At 44.8% G+C, this 24,929-nt stretch overlaps 1 protein-coding gene across 3 annotated transcripts in view; it reads left to right on the plus strand.

The window, feature by feature from the left end:
- The window catches only part of DENND5A (DENN domain containing 5A), a 128,568-nt gene that overhangs the window by 99,057 nt on the left and 4,582 nt on the right, over window positions 1-24,929 (plus strand). For all 3 annotated transcript variants that reach the window (XM_070073625.2, XM_070073626.2, XM_089329033.1), the window contains 11 exons: window positions 1,854-1,985; window positions 7,559-7,711; window positions 11,674-11,758; window positions 15,086-15,170; window positions 15,599-15,727; window positions 21,043-21,164; window positions 22,327-22,472; window positions 22,959-23,077; window positions 23,439-23,620; window positions 24,173-24,255; window positions 24,777-24,900. In XM_070073625.2, the coding sequence (XP_069929726.1) occupies window positions 1,854-1,985; window positions 7,559-7,711; window positions 11,674-11,758; window positions 15,086-15,170; window positions 15,599-15,727; window positions 21,043-21,164; window positions 22,327-22,472; window positions 22,959-23,077; window positions 23,439-23,620; window positions 24,173-24,255; window positions 24,777-24,900 (1,360 nt within the window). The remainder of the gene's footprint in view (window positions 1-1,853; window positions 1,986-7,558; window positions 7,712-11,673; window positions 11,759-15,085; window positions 15,171-15,598; window positions 15,728-21,042; window positions 21,165-22,326; window positions 22,473-22,958; window positions 23,078-23,438; window positions 23,621-24,172; window positions 24,256-24,776; window positions 24,901-24,929) is intronic.

Here is a 24,929-nt window from a genome sequence, read left to right on the forward strand (position 1 = left end):
CTAAATGGCCACAATGACTGGTACTGGGCCAGGCTGAAGGCAGGAGCCTGGAATTCTATCTGGTCTCCCACGTGAGTAGCAGGGGCCTAAGTACTTGGACATCCTCCACTGTTTTCCCAGGCACATTAGCATGGAGTTGGATCAGAAGTGGAGCAGCCAGGACTCAACCCTGCGCTCACATGGGATATTGGTGTCACATGTGGCAGCTTAACCCACAGTGTTGTGATGTTGGCCCCAAGGATTTATTGAATAGAATTACCGAGTCCTCATTATAAGTTGAATATCTCAGCTCTACTGCCACTTGTTTCTAGTACAGTTTCTAGTTATAAATCTCAGGTTAGATACCCCACCTTTTATAGGTGCAGAGAAGTTGTAAAAATGGGGCTTCACCTTCAGAAACCTGTTCAGAAATTTCTCTTTGAGAAAAGGCCCTTTACTTTTCATCCTACAGACATAGAACCCAATAAAGCATACTGTTTTTCATATATGTCTGACACCTCAGTGAATAGGAAAATAAATAGCCTATTATACTATTGCTGTTTCTTTAAAGAAATAAATTAAAATTGCAAGATATGATTATGAATTTTTAACTACTGATTTTCAGGATACAGATGTGCTTGCTTTTATTGTGAAGGTAACATCAGGGATATTGGTATTTGATATTGTTTTAAAGTCTCCCTTGGATCTCGTCAGGTTAAATGGAAATAAACCTCTCACCTGTGTATTACTATTTTAGCAGTGTTTATTGAGCACATTTTCTTGGTCAAAGTTATTGAGGTAAGCACTTTGAAATATGAAAATGACAAGGAGGCAGCCTTGCCCTCAGGAAATACCAGTTTTTTAAGGGAGCATAGTCAGGTACGCAAATAACTTCAGTTCAACACTATTTTGAAATGGCCATTTGAGGTCCAAAACAAGGTTTTGTCACTGATTAGAGAAAGCAGAGATCAGTTGTACTTGAAATAATCATCAAACAAAGCTATTTGGAGGAGGTGCCAATATTTGTTTAAGCTTTGGAGGATGATAGGATTGTTAAAGAAAAAGAACATTTCAAGGAGAGAAAATGGTGATCTAAGGCTTGGTGTGTGTTGTGTAACAGGCTATGGACAGAATAATTTGGAAGAGGGAGTTATGGAAATAGCTAACAAGTTAGGAGGCAGGTAAGCCATAACCCCAGTAATGGTAATTGAGCCCTAACTTTGTGATTGGAAGCAAGGGAAGATTAAGGGACCAAGGGAGAGAGTGGACATAGTATTGCTGGAATAACATATGGGGGAGTGGGAGAACTCTGGGATAAAAATGTTGGTCTTGAACCTGAGATATGGAGGATGTCAGCGTGCAATTTGCTGCAGTGGGTGGGTTCTTTGTTAAAACAATGTGTAGAGAATCGCCAGCACATTTTAGAAAAGCAAGACATGGCATTGTTTTGAATTTGCAGTCTTATTTTCCAAGTTTTAATTTAGAAAGGTTAGATAGATGTCTTTGATTTGGACAGAAGAGTTAAATTCTTCCCATCTTGGTTGGGAAGGTGATTTTCTCTGTGGTACCATAAGATTTGATTGAGTTTGCACGGTGAGCTACACATCCTTTAGCTATGTGTAACGATCTTTGCCTCATATCATTAAATAAGTTCATAGAAGACTTTACATTAGCAGAAGCAAATAATTATCTCAGTTTTTCTTTGGGTAGGAAAATTTTATTTTAAATTTTCTTCTCCAAACTTTATCTGATCCTAGAAAAAGTTAAGTCAGAAAGGGTGGGTGATAGTGCCCTCTTCAGGTACCCATCAGTACTTGTCACCTGTGGTTTGGTTTGCATGGACAAAGGGCCTTTGCATTTTTTGTTTGATGTAGAAGTACATCCAGGAAGCCAGAAATATGGGCAGCACCATCCGCCAGCCCAAACTGTCCAACCTCTCGCCATCAGTGATTGCCCAAACAAATTGGAAATTTGTAGAGGGCCTGCTGAAGGAATGCCGCAACAAGGTGAGCCATGGACACCTCTCCTCTGTGTGTGTGTTGTTTTGCTTGGCAGAAAAGGTGAGATCAAAGCTTGGCTCTGACTACTTTTTTTTTTTTTTTTTAAAGATTCATTTATTTCTTTGAAAGGCAGAGTTGGGGGGCGGTGGGGAGAGATGGAGAGAGAGATCTTCCATCCACTGCTTCAATCCCCAAATGGCCACAACAGGCCGGGCTGAGCCAGGCCAAAGCCAAGAGCCTGGAGCTTCACCCAGGTCTCCCACATGGATACAGGGGCCAAGCACTTGGGCCATCCTACACTGCTTTCCTAAGCACATTAGCAGGGAGCTGAATTGGAAGTGGAGCAGCATGGACTCAAACAAGCATCCACATGGAATGCCAGCATCACAGATGGTGGCTTAACCCATCATACAACAATGCCAACCCTGGAAACCCTTCTTGATTTTAAAAATACTGTTAATAAAAGTGATCTAATACTAATTTCAAGATTCTGTTAACTTGGAATTGGATATATTTGTTTTAAATAAAAGTCTACTCTGCCTGTCAAAAATAAATAAATAAATAAAACCTTAAAAAATAAAATATACCATTTATTGAGAGAAGTATGATTTGCTTGATGTAAACAATATACATATTTAAAACTGAGAGAGACAGTTTCTGGATGTTTTACGTTACTTGAAATCAGATTAGTCTTCATTCTCACATATTACAGCAGATTAGTTTTCACTGACTTTAGCAGATTAATCTTACATATGTGAAAATGTTTTACTTCTCTGTTTTAATCTGATGGCAGTAATCTCTTAGGTTCAGAAACAGGAACTTACTGAGTACCTCATATGTGCCAGGCCAAAGTGTATTACTCAGGTTGTTTAGATATTTTTCTTTATAAAGACAATCATTCTTAATTTTTAACATCTTATTTATGAATTTAAATTTGTCTTCTAGCAAAAAAAAGTCTTTCAATCAAGTCAGCATACTGTGATTTTTATGGCAGTTCAACTAATTTGGAATAGTATGTTTATTTATTAGTGGAATAAAATACTTTCTTACGTTTTTGGTTTCTAAGTGACACTCATTTATAGGTTGAAGTAGTAGTCATTTATAGGAGGAAATAAATTTTTAAAAATATTTTATTTATTTATCTGAGAGGCAGAGTTACAGAGAGGGAGGGACAGAGAGACAGGTCTTCCATCTGCTAGTTCACTCCCTAAATGGCTGCAACAGCCAGAGCTGAGCCTATCTGAAGTCTGGAGTCACTCTTCCATGTGAGTATAGAGGCCAAAGGACCTGGGCCATCTTCTATTGCTTTCTCAGGCTGTAGCAGAGAGCTGGATTGGAAGTGGAGCAGCCGGAACTCTAACTGGTTCCCATATGGGATGCTGGCACTGCAGGCGACAGCTTTACTCACTACACCACAACGCTGACCCCCAATGATTTTTCTTGCAGAAGAAATTATTAATGCTAAAAATTAGAATAGTATATTAGTACTGATTTTTTAAGTGTTTTTTAAAAAAACTAAAGTTGGTTACTCTGAGTCATTGACATCCTTATTTTCCTATATAATGTTGTCTTTTCTGCTATCAAGAAAATTGCTGATGCTGCATGTCTTATAAGAGTGCTCCTTTGTTGTCTTCATTCTCAAGTTTTGAGATGCATGCCACGCCAGTAACAACTTCCTATGTCTATTGCCTGGCCATTGATGACTGAGGAATACTTTCACATACCATTTAAAAACTACTTATTTAGTTGATACACACACACATAACTCCTGTCTGCTGGTTCATTCCCCATGATACATACCATTTTCAGCTGTTACTCTGTGGGAAAATGTGCATCTTAGAATTGAAGAAATATAGTAATCAGTCTAACACCACAAAGTATTGACTAACAAGTAGAGAAATAGAAACTCTTGTATTGTTAGAAGTATTAATTTGTATGATTACTTTGGAAAACAAAATTATACCTAGTAATTCTTCTCCTTGATATGTTCCCTAGAGAAACTTTGAGAGCATGTCCCAGGGTGTATGTTCAAGAAATCTTTAGCAGCACTCTTTGTAATAATCCTAAATTTGCTGGCGCCCGCGGCTCAGTAGGCTAATCTTCCTCCTTGCGGCGCTGGCACACTGGGTTCTGGTCCCGGTCGGGGTGCCGGATTCTGTCCCGGTTGCCCCTCTTCCAGGCCAGCTCTCTGCTGTGGCCAGGGAGTGCAGTGGAGGATGGCCCAGGTGCTTGGGCCCTGCACCCCATGGGAGACTAGGAGAAGCACCTGGCTCCTGCCTTCCGATAGGCGCAGTGCACTGGCCGCAGCGCGCCAGCCGCGGTGGCCATTGGAGGGTGAACCAATGGCAAAGGAAGACCTTTCTCTCTGTCTCTCTCTCTCTCTCTCACTGTCCACTCTGCCTGTCAAAAAAAAAAAAAAAAAAAAAGCTAAATTAGAAATAGCCCAAAGACCAATCAGTAAGAGAAAAAATAAATATAGTATATTTATTCATATAGTGGAATGCTATTCAATGATGGAAATGGAGAGTAGTTAAGCCCATCAACATGGATGAATTTCACAAGCGTAAAGGTGAGTGAAAAAGCCTATCACAAAAGAAAACCGGCCTCTGCACCTGCATGGGAGACCAGGAGGAAGCACCTGACTCCTGGCTTCGGATCAGTGCAGCGCGCCGGCCGTAGCAGCCATTTAGGGAGTGAACCAACAGAGGGAAGACCTTTCTCTCTGTCTCTCTCTCTCTCTCTCACTGTCTATAACTCTACTCAAAAAAAAAAAAAAAAAGCCGGCACTGTGGCTCAACAGGCTAATCCTCCGCCTTGCGGCACCGGCACCCCGGGTTCTAGTCCTGGTCGGGGCGCCGGATTCTGTCCTGGTTGCCCCTCTTCCAGGCCAGCTCTCTGCTATGGCCCGGGAGTGCGGTGGAGGATGGCCCAAGTGCTTGGGCCCTGCACCCCATGGGAGACCAGGAGAAGCACCTGGCTCCTGCCTTCGGATCAGCGCGGTGTGCCGGCTGCAGCGGCCATTGGAGGGTGAACCAACGGCAAAAGAAAGACCTTTCTCTCTGTTTCTCTCTCTCTCACTGTCTACTCTGCCTGTCAAAAAAAAAAAAAAAAAAAAAAAAATTCAGGCAAACCCAAGTTGTATTGTTTAGGGAAACAGGTATAGGTGATAGTAATTTCCTTGCTTTTCTGTAGTTTCATTGTGTAAGTGATCACTCCAAGAGTAGAAAGGTGATTGGAAGAGATCATATGGCGTACTTCAAAGGTATAGATGACTAGTGTTTTATTTATTGACCTGGGTGCTGGTTATAATAATATTTGTATATATGATATATTTTATAATAAACCATTAATGCTGGAATCAAGTGGTGCCAAAATACTAAGAATTACTGCTTTTGAAAAGTAGGATTAGAAGTGATTATTTTACCCTGCATTTTAGTATTTTTTTTTTAAGATTCATTTATTTATTTGAAAGGCAGAGTTACAGAGAAAGGGAGAGACAGAGGGAAAGAAAGATCTTCCATCCACTAGTTCACTCCCCAAACAGCTACAATGGCCAGGGCTGGGCTAGGTGGAAGTCAGGAGGCAGGAGCTTCTTCTAGGTCTTCAATATGGTTGGCAGGGACCCAGGCCATCCTTTGTTGCCTTCCCAGGTGCATTAACAGGGAGTTAGATTGGAAAGTGGAGCAGCCGGAACTCGAAATGACACCCACATGGGATGCTGGTGCCACAGGCTTAACCCACTGTGCCACAAAACCAGCCCCTTAGGTTTTTATATGTCACAAATTAATAGGTACACTTAAATCTTTTGTTGTTGTTATTGTTAAGAAACAGAGCCCCCATATACTGGTTCATTCCTTTTTTTAAAAATTTCTTCATTTATTTGAAAGATGCGTGTGTGTGTGTGTGTGTGTGTATAGAGAGAGAGAGAGAGATCTTCAGTCTGTTGGTTCACTCCCCAGATGGCTGCAGTAGCCAGGGCTGAGCCAAGTCAAAATCAGGAACCAGGAGCTTCTTCTAGGTCTCCCACATAGGTAGCAGGGGCCCAAGCTCTGGGGCCATTAACCGGGAACTGGATTGGAAGGGGAATAGCTGGGACTTAAACTGGTGGCCATATGGGATGCTTGCCTTGCAGGCAGCAGCTTTACCCACTGTACCACAATCTTGGCCCTGGCCCTTACTTAGGAACTTGAATTCAAAATTGAGGCAAATTTGAGTTCAAAAGACAGATTGCTAACTTTGCTTGTGTGATTTTTCTTTCTTTCTTTTTTTTTAAGATTTATTTTATTTATTTGACAGAGTTATAGAGGCAGGTAGATACAGAGAGAGAGAGAGAGAGAGAGAGAGCGCTTCCATTTGCTGTTCACTCCCCAAATGGCCACAACGGCCGGAGCTAAGCCAATCTGAAGCCAGGAGCCAAGAGCTTAATCCAGGTCTCCCACGTGGGTGCAGGGGCCCACTTATACCATCCTCTGCTGCTTTCCCAGGCACATTAACAGGGAGCTGGATTGAAAGTGGAGCAGCCAGGACTCAAACTGGTGCCCATATGGGAATGCTGGCACTGTAGGCTGGGGCTTTAACCCGCTGCACCACAGTGTCAGCCTCGCTTGTGTGATTTTATACAAATTACTTGAGTTTTCTGACCTCATTTTCCTCACTGATACACTGGAAATGATAGTAGTATTTATCCCATAAAATTGTTAAAACTACCAAATGAATAATGCAATGCTTCATATAGTGCCTGGCACATAGTATTTAATTAAAACTGATTATCATTATACAGTGTGTGTTTTTGATAATGGTTTTAAAATAAGCAATTGAAATTTTTGTGCCTAAAAGTAAATGATCTGGCTGGTACCACGGCTCAATAGGCTAATGCTCTGCCTGCAGCGCTGGCACACCAGGTTCTAGTCCCGGTTGGGGCGCTGGTTTCTGTCCCGGTTGCTCCTCTTCCAGTCTAGCTCTCTGCTGTGGCCCGGGAGTGCAGTGAAGGATGGCCCAAGTCCTTGGGCCCTGCACCCGCATGGGAGACCAGAAGCACCTGGCTCCTGGCTTCGGATCTGCGTGGTGCACTGGTCACAGCACGCCAGTTGCAGCGGCCATTGTGGGTGAACCAACAGAAAAGGAAGACCTTTCTCTCTGTCTCTCTCTCTCACTGTCTACTCTGCCTGTCAAAAAAAAAAAAAAAAAAAAGTATATGGTCTTCCTCAAATTTTTATCCCTTTGACAGCTTAAATACTAACATGTATGCTTAAAGATTTGTTTAGTAAAGTTATTTAAGCAGTAAGAACCAGAGAGTGTCAGAGATGAGCATGACCAAAAGGTTTTATTTCATCAATTTGAATCCAGAGTGATGAAGTCACTTGCCAAGAATCATACAGTGATTGCTGCATTCTTGTCTCCTTCTTAACTAAACTTCTGAAGCATGTATTCCTTACAACCTGACCTACGTAGTTATATACTTTGTTCTGGTTTACTCATCTTGTCCCTCTCAGCCCAGCAGATGTGCTGTGAGGTTGCCATACTCCTCTTTGATTGTGTGTGATCCTCCTTATTGTGGTTATCTATCTACTGATTCCTAGACTAAGAGGATGCTGGTGGAGAAGATGGGCCGTGAGGCTGTGGAATTAGGGCATGGGGAGGTGAATATCACAGGAGTGGAGGAGAATACCTTGATTGCCAGCCTTTGTGACCTCCTGGAGAGAATCTGGAGTCATGGGCTACAAGTGAAACAGGTAATTGATGCATGACTTCTCCCTGCTAAGCATGTTGTTTTCCTTCCTATTTTCACTGGCTCTTTCCCACATTCTTTTTTTTTTTTTTTTTTTTTAGCTGATTGGCTTTGAGGGAATGACAGCACTCATTGAGTGAGACTTAAAATAGTTAAACAAATTAGTAAATAAATGTGATCCAAGCAATTTTACTTAAAAATAAACTTTGTAAATCTCTGTCAGACTTTTTCAAAGTTGCTTTTTCCTTCCCAGGAGTAGAGCTGGAGGCCAACCTGAGAGATCTTGTTTATCACTGGCCTAATCCAGAGATAGAAAAGAAAGAGAACTTGGAGCACTGGAATTACCAAACATGCTCCAAGGGCCTTCATTGACTCTCCTTAGCCAGTGGGAAAAGACCTGGTATTAACATTTCCTTTTATGCAGGTGGTTTAACTATCTGAAAGAAATCCTCAGGAAGTTGAGTGTGTGTGTATTTGATAGAGCCAGCACTGTGGTACAGTAGGTTAATCCTCCGCCTGCAGTGCCAGCATTTCATATGGGCACGGGTTCTAGTCCCAGCTGCTTCTCTTCTGATCCAGCTCTCTGCTGTGGCCTGAAAAAGCAGTAGAAGATGGCCCAAGTGCTTGGGCCCCTGTACCCATGTGGGAGACCCAGAAGAAGCTCCTGGCTCCTGGCTTCGGATCTGCTCAGCTCCGGACATTGCAGCTATTTGGGCAATGAACCAGAGGATAGAAGACCTTTCTGTCTCGTCCCCTCACTGTCTATAACTCTACCTATCATTAAAAAGGAAATATAGTCCTTGTTTAAAAAAACATAAGATTTATTTATTTGAATGGCAGAATTACAGAGAGGCAGAGGCAGAGAAGGAAGTCTTCATTCACTTCCAAATGGCTGCAGTGGCTGGAGCTGAGCCAATCCGAAACCAGGAATCAGGAGCTTCCTCTGGGTCTCCCACATGGATGCAGGGGCCATTTTCCACTGCTTTCCCAGGCCATAGCAGAGAGCTGGATTGGAAGTAGAGCAGCTGGGACTTGAACTGGCACCCATATGGGATGCTGGTGCAGCAGTCAGAGGTTTAGCCCACTACACCACAGCACTGGCCCCAACTTTTATATATTTTTAAGTTTGAAAAAATTTAAAAAGCAGTTTTATCATGGAAAAATTATAAAGTACATGTTAGTATCCAACAAATATTTGTTGGGAGCCTACAGAATGTCAAGCACTGTTGTAGGCACTTGACAGACTTCAGTGAACAAAACAGATCCAGATTTCTGCTTTCTTAGAGTTTCCGTTTAATGGGGGATGGCAAACAATTGGCCATACCTATCCTGCAAAAACATTTTCCTGTGTACCTGTGCTGTCCATTGTGTAGCTGTATATTTAAAAATCCAACAGAACACAATGAGATGCCATTTCATAGCCACTGGGATACCTAAATTAAAGATAGCAAGGATGTGGAGACATTGGATCCTTTATATATTGCTGATGGGAATGTAAAATGTTGCAGCAACTTTGGAAAACAGTCTGGTAGTAATATAAACAGTTATATTATATTCAGCAAGTCCATTTCTAGGTAGGTACTCAAGAGAAGTGAAAACATGTCTCCACAAAAGCTTACACATAAAGGTTCAGAGCAGCATTGTTTGTAGTAGCCAAAAAGTGGAAACAGCCCAAGCCTTCATCAGCTAATGAGCGCATACCCAAACGTGCTGTAACCACACAGTGGAATATTATTCAACAATAGAGGGGATGAAGAATCATACAGTGGATACATGATACAAAGTGGATGAACTTTGAAAACATGCCAAATGAAAGAAGTCAGACACAAAAGACCCTATATCGTGCAACCTTATTTGTATAAAATGTTCAGAATATGCAAATCCATAGACAGAAGTAGATTAAGGGTTTTCAGAGGCTATGGGAAGCGAGGATTGGAGAGTGACAATGTGTATGTAGGTTTTTTTTTTTTTTTTGAGGTGATGAAAATTTTCTAAAATTAGATAATGGTGATGGTTGCATAACTCTGTGAATATGCCAGGAAGCAAAATTTTTTTTAAAAGATTTTATATATTTATTTGAGAGGTAGAGTTACAGACAGTGAGAGAGAGAGATACAGAGAAAGAGGTCTTCCTTCTGTTGGTTCACTTCCAAATGGCTGGAGCTGATCTGATCTGAAGCCAGGAGCTATGTTCTTCCTCGACTCTCATGCGGGTACAAGGGCCCAAGGACTTGGGCTTTCACTGCTTTCCCAGGCCACAGCAGAGAGCTGAATTGGAAGAAAGCAGCAAGGATTAGAACTGGCGCCCATATATGGATGTCGGCACCACAGGTGGAGGATTAACCTACTGCACTACAGCGCTGACCCCAGAAACAGAAAATTTTTAAAAAGATGTTCATTTATTTGAGAGGTGGGTTAAAGCCACGGCATGCAGCGCCAGCATTCTATATGGATGCTTGTTTGAGTCCCTGCTGCTCCACTTCTGATCTAGCTCCCTGTGCCTGGGAAATCAGTGGAGGATGGCCCAAGTCCTTGGCCCCTGCACTCACGTGAGAGACCTGGAAGAAGCTCCTGGCTCCTGGCTTTGGCCTGGCCTTGCCTCAGCTGTTGTGGTCATTTAAAGAGTGAACCAGCAGATGGAAGATCAGTCTCTCTAACTGTGCCTTTTTTTTTTTTGAATATTTTATTTATTTATTTGAGAAGTAGAGTTACAGACAGTGAGAGGGGGAGACAGAAAGGTCTCCCATCTGCTGGTTCACTCCCCAAATAGCTGCAATGGCTGGAGCTGAGCAGATCCAAAGCCAGGAGCCAGGAGCTTCTTCTGGGTCTCCCACGCTGGTGCAGGTGCTCAAGCACTTGGACTATCCTCCATTGCTTTCCTAGGCCATAACAGAGAGCTGGATCAGCAGAGGAGCAGCTGGGACTAGAATGATGCCCATATGGGATGCTGGTGCTGCAGGTGGAGGATTAACCTACTGCGCCACAGTGCCGGCCCCTAACTCTGCCTTTCAAATAAATAAATAAATCTTTAAAAAAATGCAACTGAAAACAATATTGGAAGAAAAATATGTATTTATTTATTTGAAAGTCAGAATTATAGAGGGGGGGAGGGAGGGAGGGAGGGAGAGAGAGAGAGAGAGGGAGAGAGGGAGAGAGGGAGAGAGGTAGGTAGGTAGGTAGGTGTCGGTCTTCCACCTGCTGGTTCACTCCCCAAGTGGCCGCAATGGCCAGGGCTAAGCCATGCTGAGGCCAAGAACCAGGAGCTTCATCTGGGTCTCCTAAGTATGTGGCAGGGATCCAAGCACTTGGGTCATCTTCCACTGCTTTTCCCAGGCCATTAGTAGGGAGCTGGATTGGAAGTGGAACAGCTGCTGTGCTGCAATGCTGGCCCCCAAACTGGAACTCTTACTGTTCCATATGCTGGAGTACTATTTTATTGACCATAGTTTATTTCTACCCTGCAGTTAGTACAAGCTTACTTTTACTGTAGGCTTTTTCAACTTGTCTCCAGTAGTGAATCCTCATCGTAGTGATGACTTATTTTACCCAGCCTGCACTAAGGGCAAGAGTACTTTCAATGTTTTTGGAAATTCAGGAACTATCATAGAGTCATATAGACTGGATGTCCATTCCTCTGTGCAAAAGCCATCATGCTTTGCCCAAGCAAAACCATCAACAGATCGTTCAGAGCCCAACAGATTGTTTCATTTTGTTGGTTTTTTTCTTTCTTACCCACTAGTCCTTCCCAGGCTGTCTTTGGTATCTCTTTTCTGTTCCTGTTAGGGAATCATTTCCTTTTTCTGTTCCCTTTCCAATCTTTATATTTTTCCTGTGCTTTAATAAGGAAATATATTATACATTGAAACAAGAAACTGTGCTGATATTTTTTTGCAAAAGCCTGTATATATTCACAGCCTTGATCGCTGAAATCTAAACTGATAGGTGTTTCTCCTTGTCCTGTTTCCAGGGCAAATCAGCCTTGTGGTCCCACCTGTTACATTACCAGGAAAATCGGCAGAGAAAACTCACGTCGGGCAGCCTCAGTACCTCAGGTAAGGCAGCCTCTGTACCACTGGACAGAGTGCCTGCAGCCACTTTCCCACATCCTGGAGTGATCTTCTGAAGCAGACTCTTTCAGGTTGATGAAGCTCTGGAATGTTTTATATTTTAAATATTGAGCCACCAGGCTCTTTGAACCACAGAGCATACCAAAGCTGTGGGATTTGCTTTCATTATGTGTTTTTAGACCCTTTGATCAGTGAGATAGAAAACTTCTCTCAGCAAGAGGCCAGTCTTTTCTGAGCTGAGATTTTACTCCACTATTGGTGTCTTAGGTTTAGAGCAAACTGTTTTTAGTCTTTTGTCTTATTTCTCTGACATGGGCATTGAGATTGTCCTGTTAAGCAAGAGAACTGTTTGTCAGTATCCTTCCTTGCAACTCCACAAATTTAAGGCCTGGTTTAAATGATCCCTTATTCTTCCTTTTGTTTCTAGCTTAATGAACATGTCAGTTTGTGGGAATTCCAGAGAACATCTAGTCCAGCCCCTTGATTTTACAAAAAGAGGTAAAGGGTCCAGAGAGGAATTGAATTTACTTAAGATTGCATAGTGAGTCATTGGAAGAGGCCAGATTAGGAGCCAGGCCTCTTGTCTCCTAGTCTGTGTTCTTTATTCCATCATCTTACAGTCCCTTCCAGGACAGCCTCACTTCATTCACTTGGCTGCACTCCTCCTTCATACCATCCTCCCTTCTTCCCTGTATGCCAGAGAGTTAGTGTTCCGTTCCCGTTCCCATTCCCTTTCCCTTTCCCTTTCCCTTTCCCTTTCCCTTTCCCTTTCCCCTTCCTTCCTTCCTTCCTTCAGAAGAAGAGTGACAGAGGGAGAAATCTTCCATCTGCTGGTTCACTCCCCCAAATGGCTACAATATCTAGGGCTGAGCCAAGCCTAAGCCAGGAACCAGGGACTCTATCTGGGTCTTCTACATGGGTGGTAGGGGCCCAAGCCCTGGGATCATCCTCCTCTGCCTTTCCATGTATATTGGCAAGGAGCTGGAGCTGGGACTCCATCTGGTACTCAGGTATGGGATGCCAGCATCATAAGTGCCGTCTTAACCTGCTTTGCCACAGTGCCAGCCCCAGATGTTCTCATACTGATAAAAATAGGTTAGGTAGGATTCAAGATAGGCATGAACTCTTTGCCCTTGAACTGTTTATTCTCAGCATGAATCTGGGGAGATAATTGTCTAAAAACCAGGCATAATGGCTTCCTAGGTAGCTGTATGAGGAGTTTTTTGGTCCACTTTCTGGTTGTGAGAGCCTAGTCTTCTTGGGAAGGAAGACTATAGGAATTACTACTAAGGGATAAGCAGTAGCCAGAAAGTTTGATCAGCTTGGTGCTGAGAACACTGTTTCACACACTGAGCCAGACATGAGCTTATAAAGGTATTGAGTCTTCCCTTTCAGAGGTACCAAGCATTGTAGAATAGTTTCTTTACACGTTCCCTTAGCTCTTGTCTTTTTTTTTTTTTTTTTTTTTTTTTTTGACAGACAGAGTGGACAGTGAGAGAGAAAGACAGAGAGAAAGGTCTTCCTTTGCCGTTGGTTCACCCTCCAATGGCCGCCGCGGCCGGCGCGCTGCGGCCGGCGCACCGCGCTGATCCGATGGCAGGAGCCAGGAGCCAGGTGCTTTTCCTGGTCTCCCATGGGGTGCAGGGCCCAAGCACCTGGGCCATCCTCCACTGCACTCCCTGGCCACAGCAGAGGGCTGGCCTGGAAGATGGGCAACCGGGACAGAATCCGGCGCCCCGACCGGGACTAGAACCCGGTGTGCCGGCGCCGCTAGGCGGAGGATTAGCCTAGTGAGCCGCGGCGCCGGCCCTCCCTTAGCTCTTATGTAGCCCTTTTAAATTCAAATTTATTATTAAAATGAACAGAAGAGACTTAATTTAGGTCATAGGTACAATTGTTTTTTTTCTTAAAAATGTATTTATTTATTTGAAAGTCAGAGTTAGAGAGAGAGGGAGAGACAGAGAGAGAAAATCTTCCATCCACTTGTTCATTTCCCAGATGGCTGCAAGGGCCAGAGTTAGGATGATAGGAAACCAGGAGCTTCTTCCAGGTTTCCCATGTGGGTGCAGGTGCCTAAGCACTTGGGCCATGCTCTGCTACTTGCCCAGGCACATTAGCAGGGAGCTGGATTGGAAGCAGAGCAGCTGGGACTCGAACCGGTGCCCATATGGGATGCTAGTACCACAGGTGGAGGCTTAACCTGCTGCACCACAGCACCAACCCCAATAGATACAATTCCTTTTTTTTTTTTTTTGACAGGCAGAGTGGACAGTGAGAGAGAGAGACAGAGAGAAAGGTCTTCCTTTTGCCGTTGATTCACCCTCCAGTGGCCGCCACGGCTGGTGCGCTGCAGCTGGCACACCATGCTGATCCGAAGGCAGGAGCCAGGTACTTCTCCTGGTCTCCCATGGGGTGCAGGGCCCAAGGACTTGGGCCATCCTCCACTGCCTTCCCGGGCCACAGCAGAGAGCTGGCCTGGAAGAGGGGCAACTGGGACAGAATCTGGCGCCCCGACCGGTACTAGAACCCGGTGTGCCAACACTGCAGGCGGAGGATTAGCCTATTGAGCCGCGGCGCCGGCCCCCAATAGATACAATTCTAAGAATAAAAAGTTTTTGAAAGTTCATTTTCATTTTATTTGAAAAATGAGATCTGTTCCCCTAAATGCCAATAAGAGCCAGAGTTGGGGAAGGCTAAGGTCAGGAGCCCAGAACTCACTCATTTTGGCTCTCCCACATTGGAGGCAGATAACCCAAGTACTTGAAGGTATAGGGTGCACGTTAGCAGGAAGCTGGATTCAGGAGCAGAGGTAGGACTTGAACCCAGGCCCTCTGATGTGGGATGGGGGCATCTCAAGTAGTATCTTAACGATTGCACCAAATGCCTGTTCCTTATAGTTCATTTTGAAGCTAAAAAAGGGCATGAATAGTAGTTCCAAGTGGAAGCATTGCTTCACTGTGTTATGTTGAGAGCACAAGAGAGGAGAAGCCAGGAGACAGGCATTCCAGTCCTGATTTAGCTACTTGGTGACCTAGGCAAAGCAACTAACATCTATGAACTTCAGAGTGGAAATTGGGAAAATGATGATAATATCTTGGCTGCCTTATAAGTTGTTAATGAACAAAATGAGATAATATGCATAAAAATATAAAATACGATCTCTGATAGGAAACTAATATTTATGAAGTGATATATAAATTTACCAATGTAATCAGTTGTTTCCTGTGGAAATGTATGATTTGAGATAAAGGAGGGTAGTTAGTTGTTCGGATATTCACATCTCTTTGGATGTGACCAATTTTGTTGTTCTAGGAATATTTTTCGATTCAGAACGGAGGAAGTCTGATGCCAGTGCAGTCATGTCTCCCCTGAGGATCTCTCTGATTCAGGATATGAGGTCAGTCTGGGTTCACATGTAATAAGCCTCTAAAATCCTGTATTCAGTTGCTGCTTAGGTGTTCACCTTGCAGAACAGACTTTTAGTGGCTGTGGTAGCATCTCAGTTAACCAGGAAACCCTCCTAATTGATCTTTTGCTTTGAGGTGCATATGTAGAGTTGGGTTTCCTGGCATTTTGGGAGGACTATACCAGGGTGAAGGGTTAGCCTGACTTTTTGAGGGTTATATTGCCTCTCCCTACCCATCCCACCCCAACTACAGTGAGCATATCTGGCAGTGCTATATGGGAACTCAGAATTTGGACAAGAGACACGGGCTTTTCCAGGATGCATTAGGGCTGCTGCACCAGGCTCCCTTGGCTTTACCGGGAGGTTTTGGCATTGAGTTCATGTTGCTTCATATCCTCTGCTTCTCATTCCTTCTTTAGGCATATCCAGAACATCGGGGAAATCAAGACTGACGTGGGAAAGGCCAGAGCATGGGTGCGACTCTCCATGGAAAAAAAGTTACTTTCCAGACACTTGAAGCAACTTCTGTCAGAACACGAGCTCACCAAGTAAGCCTACTCACCTGGAATAGAATGAGGCTTTCAGGACTGATGGGGAGGAACTAGAAACTGTCTGGGAAGGGGGAGTATTCAATGTGACATTGCTGTAACATCCACCTGCAGTCAAATTGTGTATGCAGTTTTCTTCTCCTCTTTTGATCTATAGAAAACTATTTTTTGCTATATCTGCTTTCCCTTTCCTCAACCTGTATGCCCAAAAGTAGCTTTCCTAAAGAGTGCATTCAGGTGACATTCATACTTCCTGAACATGATGCATATCCTCTGTCTCATTCCTGTCCTGGTGAGCAAAGGAGTGGAGAATTAAAAGGAAACTTCTGGAGCTGGCATTGTGGTGCAGTGGGGCAAGCTGCTGCAAGATGCTGGCATTCCGTATGAACATTGACTCATGGCAGGCTGCTCTGCTTCCACTCCAGCTCCATGCTGGTGCGACATAGGAAACAGTGAAGGATGGCCCAAGTGCTTGGGTCCCTGCCACCCACATAAGAGACCTGGATAGAGTTCTAGGATCCTGACTTCAGTCTGGCCCAGACCTGGCAGTTGCAGCCGTTTATATGGGGAACGAACCAGTGGATGGAAGATGTCTCTCTATTCTCTCTCTCTGTCTCTTTCTCTGCTTTTTAAGTAAATAAATAAATCTTAAAAAGAAAAAAAGGAAACTTCTGAGATTTTGCTGTATCCCTTTTGTTCTCCATGAAGCCCAGCGCTTAGCCCAAAGCAAACAATTGCTTCCTCCTCTCTGGCCGTTGCCTGAGAAGCTGTAGAGATTACCAGGGCTTTCAGATAACTCTTGTAGGCTGTCTCCCTCCATTCCTACCACCTTTCTGTCTTTTCTTATGTGGAATTTGATTGGCTTTTTCTTCACTGACAAATATGGTGGGATTTTTTTGGGTTAAGATTTTTGTAGGTGGGACTGGTGCTGTGGTGCAGCAGGTTAGAACCCCAGCCTGCTGCACCGGCATCCCATATGGGCACTGGTTCAAGTCCCTGCTGCTCCGCTTCTGATTCAGCTCTCTGCTAATGCACTTGGGAAGGCAGTGGAAGATAGCCTACGTGCTTGTGCCCCTGCACCTGTGTGGGGGACCAGGAGGAAGCTCCTGGCTCTTGGCTTCTGATCAGCACAGCTCCAGCCATTGTGGCCCTCTGGGGAGTGAACCAGCAGACAGAAAACCTTCCTCTCTCTCTGTCTCCCTCTCCCTCCCTCTCTCCCTCTCCCTCTCTCCCTCTTTCTCTCTCTGCCTTTGCCACTCTGTAACTCTCCCTTTCAAATAAATAAAAATCTTAATAAAAAGATTTTTTGTACTTATCTCTTTGTATTATCCTTTTATAGCTTTTATTATGTGATTTCTCTGTGGATGATAAATCAGAGAAGTGGACCTTGGGAAAATTTTATGTAAGCTGTTTGATTAAACCTACAGATCTGATTTTATGCAGAGTTAAATATAAAGTTTGTGTGTGTGTGAACTGTAGTAAGAAACCAGATTTAGAACTTTGACGGATTAGAGAGCTGACTTGAGAAATTAAGAAGCAGTCATTGTTCTTTTTATTTTTTTAAAAAAAGATTTACTTGTTTGAAAGGTAGAGTTACAGAGAGGGAGAGACAAAGAGAGAAAATCTTCCATCTGTTGGTTCATTGCCCCATGGCTGTGACCACTGAGGCTGTGGCTGTGGCTGGGCCAGTTTGAAGCCAGGAGCCTGGCACTCCATCCTGGTTTTCCACATGGGTGGCAGGGACCCATGTACTTGGGCCATCCTCTGCTACTTTCTCAGGCACATTAGCAGGGAGCTGGATAAGTATTTTGACAGCTAGGATGTAAACTGGTACCCTTGTGGGATGCCAGTGTCCCAGACAGTGGCTTAACCTGCCATACCACAATGCTGGCCTTGTTGTTTTAAAAACAATTTTTATCTTTATTTTTGTGTTTGCTTTTTTGTTGTTGTTGTTCACTTGAAAGGCAGAGGTACATAGACAAAGAGTGAGAGATTCCATTTCATTCCTCAAATACCTGCAACAGCTGGGCTGGGCCAGGCCAATGCCAGGAGCTCCCATCATGGTTTCTGAATGGGTGGCAGGTACTCAACCACTTGAGCCATCACCTGCTGCCTCCTAGGATGTGCATTAGCAGGAAGTTGGATAAGAAGTAGAGCCAAGACTCCAAAGAGGCACTCTGGTTTGGTTTTCTGGCATCTGAAGTGGTGTTTTAACCCCTGTGCCAAACTCTTACCACAGGAAATCTCAATTCTTAGTGTTTCAGTTTGATTCTCTAAAGGAACAGAAAGGTTTAGGAAGAAAATTTGGAGACTTGGAGGAGAACTGAAAGAGAGCAAGTGAACATGTAAGTCCAGAGTTTAGAAGGGACATGTTGCACATCAGAATCTAGAGAACCGTCTTGTGTCCTGGAAATACCACTTGCTGTAGCTATGTGGACTCCAAGGCCTGACAGGGCAGGCATCGTTTTGTTTTTGTTTTTGTTTTTGTTTTTTTTGTTTTGTTTTGTTTTTGAGCCACAGTGGTTATTAGGAGAGACTGTAGTCAGGAGGATGAGGCAGAGAGGCAATTAAGAGGGGGTCAAACTTAAGAACTTTATGAAGGTCAAGACATGGGTCGATCTAGGGTCAAGGGCATGACCTTGGTGGAGAAGCTAATCTTGGTTTCTTTGAACTGAAAGCCTTTAGAGATGATATGTTTAGACTTTACTCAGTAATTTTTAACTCCTCACCTGATATTCTGACCTCTGTCCTACTTCAGTGAGTGGAAAATGAGGAGAGTTTTGCTGCCACAAATTACACTTTGGATGAGGTGTAGGGAGAGAGAAAGAGGAATTTAATCAAAGCCACCTACCCCTCCATCTGGTCTTCACTTATCCTTCTCCAGTCACACTGTGCCCCTCACCCTTCTCAGGATGCCTTCTGCCCTTTCTTGCCTGCTGACCCTGTCTCTGTCCTCTGTCCACCTGGTAAATTCCTTCGGGGTCTAGGCAAATGTTCTGTTGCCAAAGTTTCCTGGACTCCCTGGTGATGTGGTCTATTTCTCCACCACAGATGCACAACAGTTGTTAGAGCATTTGTTCATCCCTGCTTACCACCAAGGTGCTGTGTTATCCTAATCTATGTGCTTGCCACGTATTAAAGTTCACTCTATGTGAGAGCATGAATCATGTGGTTTTCCTAGTGCTGAGCTTGTTGCCTGGCGCCTAGTAGGACAGCCTCGGGAAAGGATGTCCTGATAGAATGTTCCTGAATCTCTGGGATTTCCAGTTAGTCCCCAACACTGTTAGCACCTTGGAGACGGGGTAGGGAGGAGTCAAGGTAAGGAGGACATAGATTTATGGGACTCAATGAATTATAAAATCTAAAGGGAGAAATTAGGTAACTCCTGTAGAGGGAGCCTTGAAGTTCTTTTCTTTGATCTCTCTGCCATGACTAGTACTGCATAGTGTCCACTTCACTTGAACTCACTTTGTATGGCTGCCACGACCTCTACCATCTTGTTTACCTTCCCCTGTAACCCTTTCCAGGTGTTGCCTTCCACAGTCCTCCATTCTCTGTGCGCATGCATTTTCTTTGTCTTTGTCTTCTTCTCCCTCTCTCTCTCACCTGTGATCTCACTCATTTTCATGACTTCTGTCACTGCTGAGCAGGTGACTCCCACATATGAAGCTCTAGCTCTGACCTTTCTTCTGAGCCTCAGGCTTGCACTTAGTTGCATTCAGATATTTTACCTGTAGCTCAGAGAGAACAAAAGCAGACCTCACAGAATCTTTACCGTAACTACTTTTCTCCCAGACTTTTTGTTAATGCCATCATTGTTCTCTCTAAATGTCTACCCTCCCATTCTTTCTTCCGACCTACATGTAAAATCTGGAGTCATTTTTTACTCCTTTCTTTGCTTTATCTCCTACATACAGATTTAAAGTCTTTAGTTTCTGCCCCACCTGTCTCCTTATGTTTTTGTCACTCTGTCTTGGCTTAATCCTCATTCTCCTTTCATCTCTCACCTTCACTAAATTTAAATCTCCTGAAGTTGGTTGTGGCTCTCCTTTATCTCTGGGGTAAATTACAGAAACCTATTGTTCACAGGACAAATTGCAAACCATTTAGCCTGAAAATTTAATGCCTTCCTTCCTTGACTCCAAACTTCTCAGCCTCTATTGTTAACTGATCACTTCCCTGAGTCTTCAGCTCCAGCTAAACTGGTTTCCATACCTGACCATCATCCTGTACAACACTTGTCTAAATATGTCCTGTCCCTCAGACCCCTCTTGTTCTGGAAGGCCTTCCAGTACCATTTGTTTATGGCTTTTTAAATTCCCAGAGCCTTTGATTTGGGAATCATGGACACTCTCATACCACGGCCTTTACCTGATTTATTCACATAGATTATATTTGAGGGTAGGTCCTTCCCTGTCTAACACTTCTCTGTAAGAGGCCTCAGTTGGTGAATAATCTTTGAATTATCTTAGCCAGCCTGTCTAGGTGGGACCTTGTAGATCTATTGAACCAAATTCCTTTCTGGCCACAGTAATGCTATCCAGGCAAGCAGCATAGTTGCCTTCTTTTGTTCCTGTATGTGCATATTTCTCTCATAGGGACCTTCATATTTGACTCTTGATGTCCCCTTTTTTAGGGGAAGGTATCATTGCTTTGAGGTGCAGAAGGCCTGAGATGTCAGGCAAAGGAGTTGGTCTTTGGTAGGATGCAGGGAATACAGGGACAAAGTTTGGAAAGATGGGAAGGGTGATTGCACAGCTTTTCATTGCCTGTGACCTGGATCAAAGGCGGGAGCTGAGGACTGTCCTTTATCACCTCAGGAGCTGCTGTGGGGTACGTCCAGTTTTTTTTTTTTTTTTTTTTTTTTTTTGTCTTCTGGCCTTCAGGCCTGCCAAGGGTTCAAGAGTAGGCCTTGTAATGAGTGGTGGTCACAGACCTCTAATCATTGCTACTCACACACCATACACAGGGTGACACCCTCACTAGGAGATTGGGTGGATCCATGTCATTCCTGATGAAATTTAAGTTCAGCCCTCAGTTTAGGACAGGAGATTGCATGACCCCTGACACCTGACATTATAGCAAAATCAACCTTCATATAGTGTTGATTTTCCTTGTTCCTGTGGTGGCTTAAGTCATTTTCTGTCTGGTCTTCTGTTAAATAGAGTAGCTAGCTTTGTTCCTTTACAGGGTGGCCCTGAGGGAATTGGAGCATAAGATCTTAAGCTTCTCTTGTCTCTTTCCAGAATTGAGTGTTGTAGCTTCTTTGCCTTCCTTTTAACTGGGAGACTGATGTGTTGCCTCCTCTCCAACAGAAAGTTGTACAAGCGCTATGCCTTTCTGCGCTGTGATGACGAGAAGGAGCAGTTCCTCTATCACCTCCTCTCTTTCAATGCCGTCGATTACTTTTGCTTCACCAATGTCTTCACAACTATCCGTGAGTAGCCCTGCCCGCCCCACTGCCCTTCTTAAGGGGTCTTCATGAACCTACTTAAGGCTCACTCACTGTTCCCTTTTTAAAGAAAGAAGAGTGTGCCTTACATTTTCTATATATATTTGCCTCTGCTTCTGTGAGGTGACAGGTGCCCTTGCCTTGTGTTTTCTGTGAAACTTCTTATTCATTCTGAACACAGGGGCTTGGTCCTCCTGGCCTGGTGTTGTCAGTGTCATCCTAGGCACTGCTCTGGAAGCCTGAGACCATGAAAGAAGAGTGAAGTTGGTGGGGTGGTATGGTTCACTTCCCTGCATTCCTACAAGCAATGTCCGTTTTGTTTTGACCTCAGAGTGTCAAACAAAAGGTTTCCAAGGGCATCACAAAAGGTTTCCGATCAGGCCAAAGGGAAAAAGAGCTCTTCCTGAAGTAGCAGAAAGAACTCCAGATGGCAAGTTTGAGTCCAGACCCGGCTCTTCCCCAACTCACTGTTTGTGAGGCCTCACTTTCCGTATTTTGCATATTGAGAAAGGGGATTTTATATGGTCTAAGGCTCTTCCATTCTCATCTTCCTTTGATGTCAGATTCGCCACAAGTCTGAACTTGACCCCTGGCTAGTTCTTCGACCAGTTCCTCAGTAGCACAGACTCTTGTTTCATTCTAACACTGTATACTCCCTCTCAGAAACTAAGGCTATGAGCTTCAGAGTGGTAGCTCTGGACATGAATTTAGAAGGCCTGAGGCCACTTGTTTCCCTCCCTGTGCCTTGGAACAGTCACACTACCTGTGTGACCTCTCCTAAGATTGTTGTGATTGTCATTAGGGTTTATGGTAGGTTGAAGAGTGATCTGACAAACAATTCAGTACAAGTCATGAGTTGGTAATATTGTTTTAAGAACAAGTTCACTTAGTTCTGAGCCTGAAAATGAGCTTTGATCTTTGATGTTTGGATGGTAACCCTGGGAAGAGAAAGATTGGGATGGAGGGAGTGGTTGGTATTCTAAGCCAGCCAGGGCCTAAGTCCTGGGCCCTGCTCTGCCAGGGCTTTTCTGGGGCCAGGGCAGCAGCAGCCATAATAATACCAGAATGCCTGGGGCAAGTCAGGGTCCCATTAGGTATAGGAGGGATTCCTGATCCCCTCAGTACCTTTGTGGTTTTCTCTTAACAGTGATCCCATACCACATTCTGATAGTACCGAGCAAGAAGTTGGGGGGATCCATGTTTACCGCCAACCCATGGATTTGTATCTCGGGAGAACTGGGTGAGACACAGATCCTGCAGATTCCCAGGAATGTGCTAGAGATGACATTTGAGGTATGTGTTGCTGGAGGCTACACCCTCAGGCTGTATGGGGATTTGATTTTGCAACAGTAGCTTTGGGGAGTTTTCTGCAGGGTTTTATTGAGGCCTTATTCTTTGTACAGTGTCATGCATCAGCATAGCTCACCTGTCCTGAGATGATCTGGGGCTGGAGCCAAGGCTTATCCCTGAGGAGGGGAAGCCTGCCCTGGCTGCGTAGTCTCTGACTGGAAGACACTTACATGTTCGGACTTCCATACCTTCCTCTACAAAAATTCTTTGGTTCCTGAGCCCAGAGATCATGGAACCCTCTGCCAGAGCATCCTGCTCATAGACACTATTCTTTCTCCATGTAGCAGCATTTTCTTTCTCAGCCATGGGCAGCTTATCGGATAGTGCTGAGCCATGAGCTGTGTCCCGCAGCTGCTATGGTGCCTCCAAGGACTGTGGCTCCTTTCTCCTGTTTTCCTGACCTATCCCATCCTCTCTGTTCTCACTCAGTGCCAGAACTTGGGGAAGCTCACAACTGTACAGATTGGCCATGATAACTCAGGACTCTATGCTAAATGGCTGGTGGAGTACGTGCTGGTCAGGAATGAGATCACAGGACATACCTATAAGTAAGTGTTCCCTCAGCTGTGCTTTGACATGGGGGGCAGAGTGTGCCTCCAGGAACTGTCTTTGCTGCTTGCTCCTGTGGGGTTCTCAAGGAGACCCTTCAGGCTGTGATGTGCTCAGGTGACTTCTTGCACCTGAAAAGAAATTCCAAGTGAAGGTGTACAGTATTGCTGGACACAGGTCCAGGCCACCCATGACACTCATGTAATGATTGTAATGGCATACGGTGGGACAAACAGAGCCATGAGGAATTCTACAGTCTGGTTTCAGAGCCTGTCCCCAGGGATGGCCTTTGTTGGTGGCTTTTGCTGGAAGGGCACTGGAGGACCTAGCAGCTCTGACAGGCCATTGCCTGACTTTCAGGTTCCCTTGTGGCCGCTGGTTGGGAAAGGGCATGGATGACGGAAGCCTGGAGAGGATCCTGGTTGGGGAGCTGCTCACATGTCAGCCCGAGGTGGATGAGAGGCCATGCCGGACCCCGCCGCTGCAGCAGTCCCCCAGCGTCATCAGGAGGCTTGTTACCATCTCGCCCAATAATAAGCCCAGTAAGTGGGATAAGGGCTGGGCCCTCCAGCCACATAGCCTGAGAATGGGCAGATCTCTGTGAACCTTTGAATGGGAGTCCAGATCACAGCCTGTGCGGCTGCCTCAGGAACCACCTCTGCTTGCAAAATGCCACAGGCATTTGACACTCTCCTTGGAGGCCAGGATGGAGAGGAGAGCTCATGCAGCCAAGCCTGGTGCTTCGATTATGTTTGATCCTGTAGAGGAGAGGAGTCTGCTTATTGGCCTTCTGCCTGGTTCCTGGGCTTCCCAGTCAAGTATTGTCCCTATTTTAGTTGCCTAAAATTCCAGGGTAAAATTGAAATTAAACTTTACCAGCATCAATCAGAGGCAGATCTCTTAAGTTACTGGCTTTTCATTTTCCCCCCAAAAATTTGGGACAAGTTAGTTGGGTAGGGAAAAGCCTTTATTTCCCAGGGTGCAGCAGCCCTGCCCCACCCATGAGCCCTCCCTATGCCCCCAGTCTCCTGCAGTTAGTTGAGTCCTGTTAGCCTATCAGATTGGTTAGGGATGTCTGCTTGATTTTTTATCAGAGCTGAACACTGGGCAGATCCAGGAGTCCATCGGGGAGGCAGTGAATGGCATTGTGAAGCACTTTCATAAGCCTGAGAAAGAGGTGAGCCTTCCTGCCCTCCACTCCAGGGCCTTACATTGTTTTCTTGGATATCTCATTGTGCTCTTCCAGGCCCACGAGCATGGACAGCCCACAGACTTGTAATGTGTGTACCTCAGCTACTTGAGAACAAACAAACTCCCTGCTAAGCAGGGGTTGGTGGGTGTCTTTGCCTTGGGTTGCTGTTTTCCCTCTACACTGATGACCCAGTCCCTTGGGCCCCAGTGAGCAGTGCCTGTTCCTGTCCTCTGCTGGATTTCCTAGGCCTCTGAACAGTGACCTTACTAACTTTGTGTTCCTGATGGGGATTCTTCCTGTGTGTGTCCCAGATCCATCATCTAGTTACTCGTCCGTTCACTTCACAGCTTGTCACTGGGAGCTGCTTTGAGCTACCACTGTGCTACGTGGTCCCTGCAGTTTTCTTGCTGCCCTTTCAGCTCTGGACTGAGGGTTTGGGTGTGCATTGGTGTATGGTGCAGCTTGGCTGAGACAAGCCTGGTGCTCTCCCTTTTTTCCTTACCCAGCGAGGCAGTCTGACACTATTGCTTTGTGGAGAGTGTGGCCTTGTCTCGGCCCTGGAACAGGCTTTCCAGCATGGATTTAAATCACCACGGCTCTTCAAAAATGTCTTCATTTGGGATTTTCTGGGTGAGTTGGGCTCGGGCATGAGGGTGGGA

The sequence above is a fragment of the Oryctolagus cuniculus genome, chromosome 1 (genome assembly GCF_051225735.1).
Source record: "Oryctolagus cuniculus isolate XC-2025 breed Fujian yellow rabbit chromosome 1, ASM5122573v1, whole genome shotgun sequence".
NCBI lineage: Eukaryota > Metazoa > Chordata > Mammalia > Lagomorpha > Leporidae > Oryctolagus > Oryctolagus cuniculus.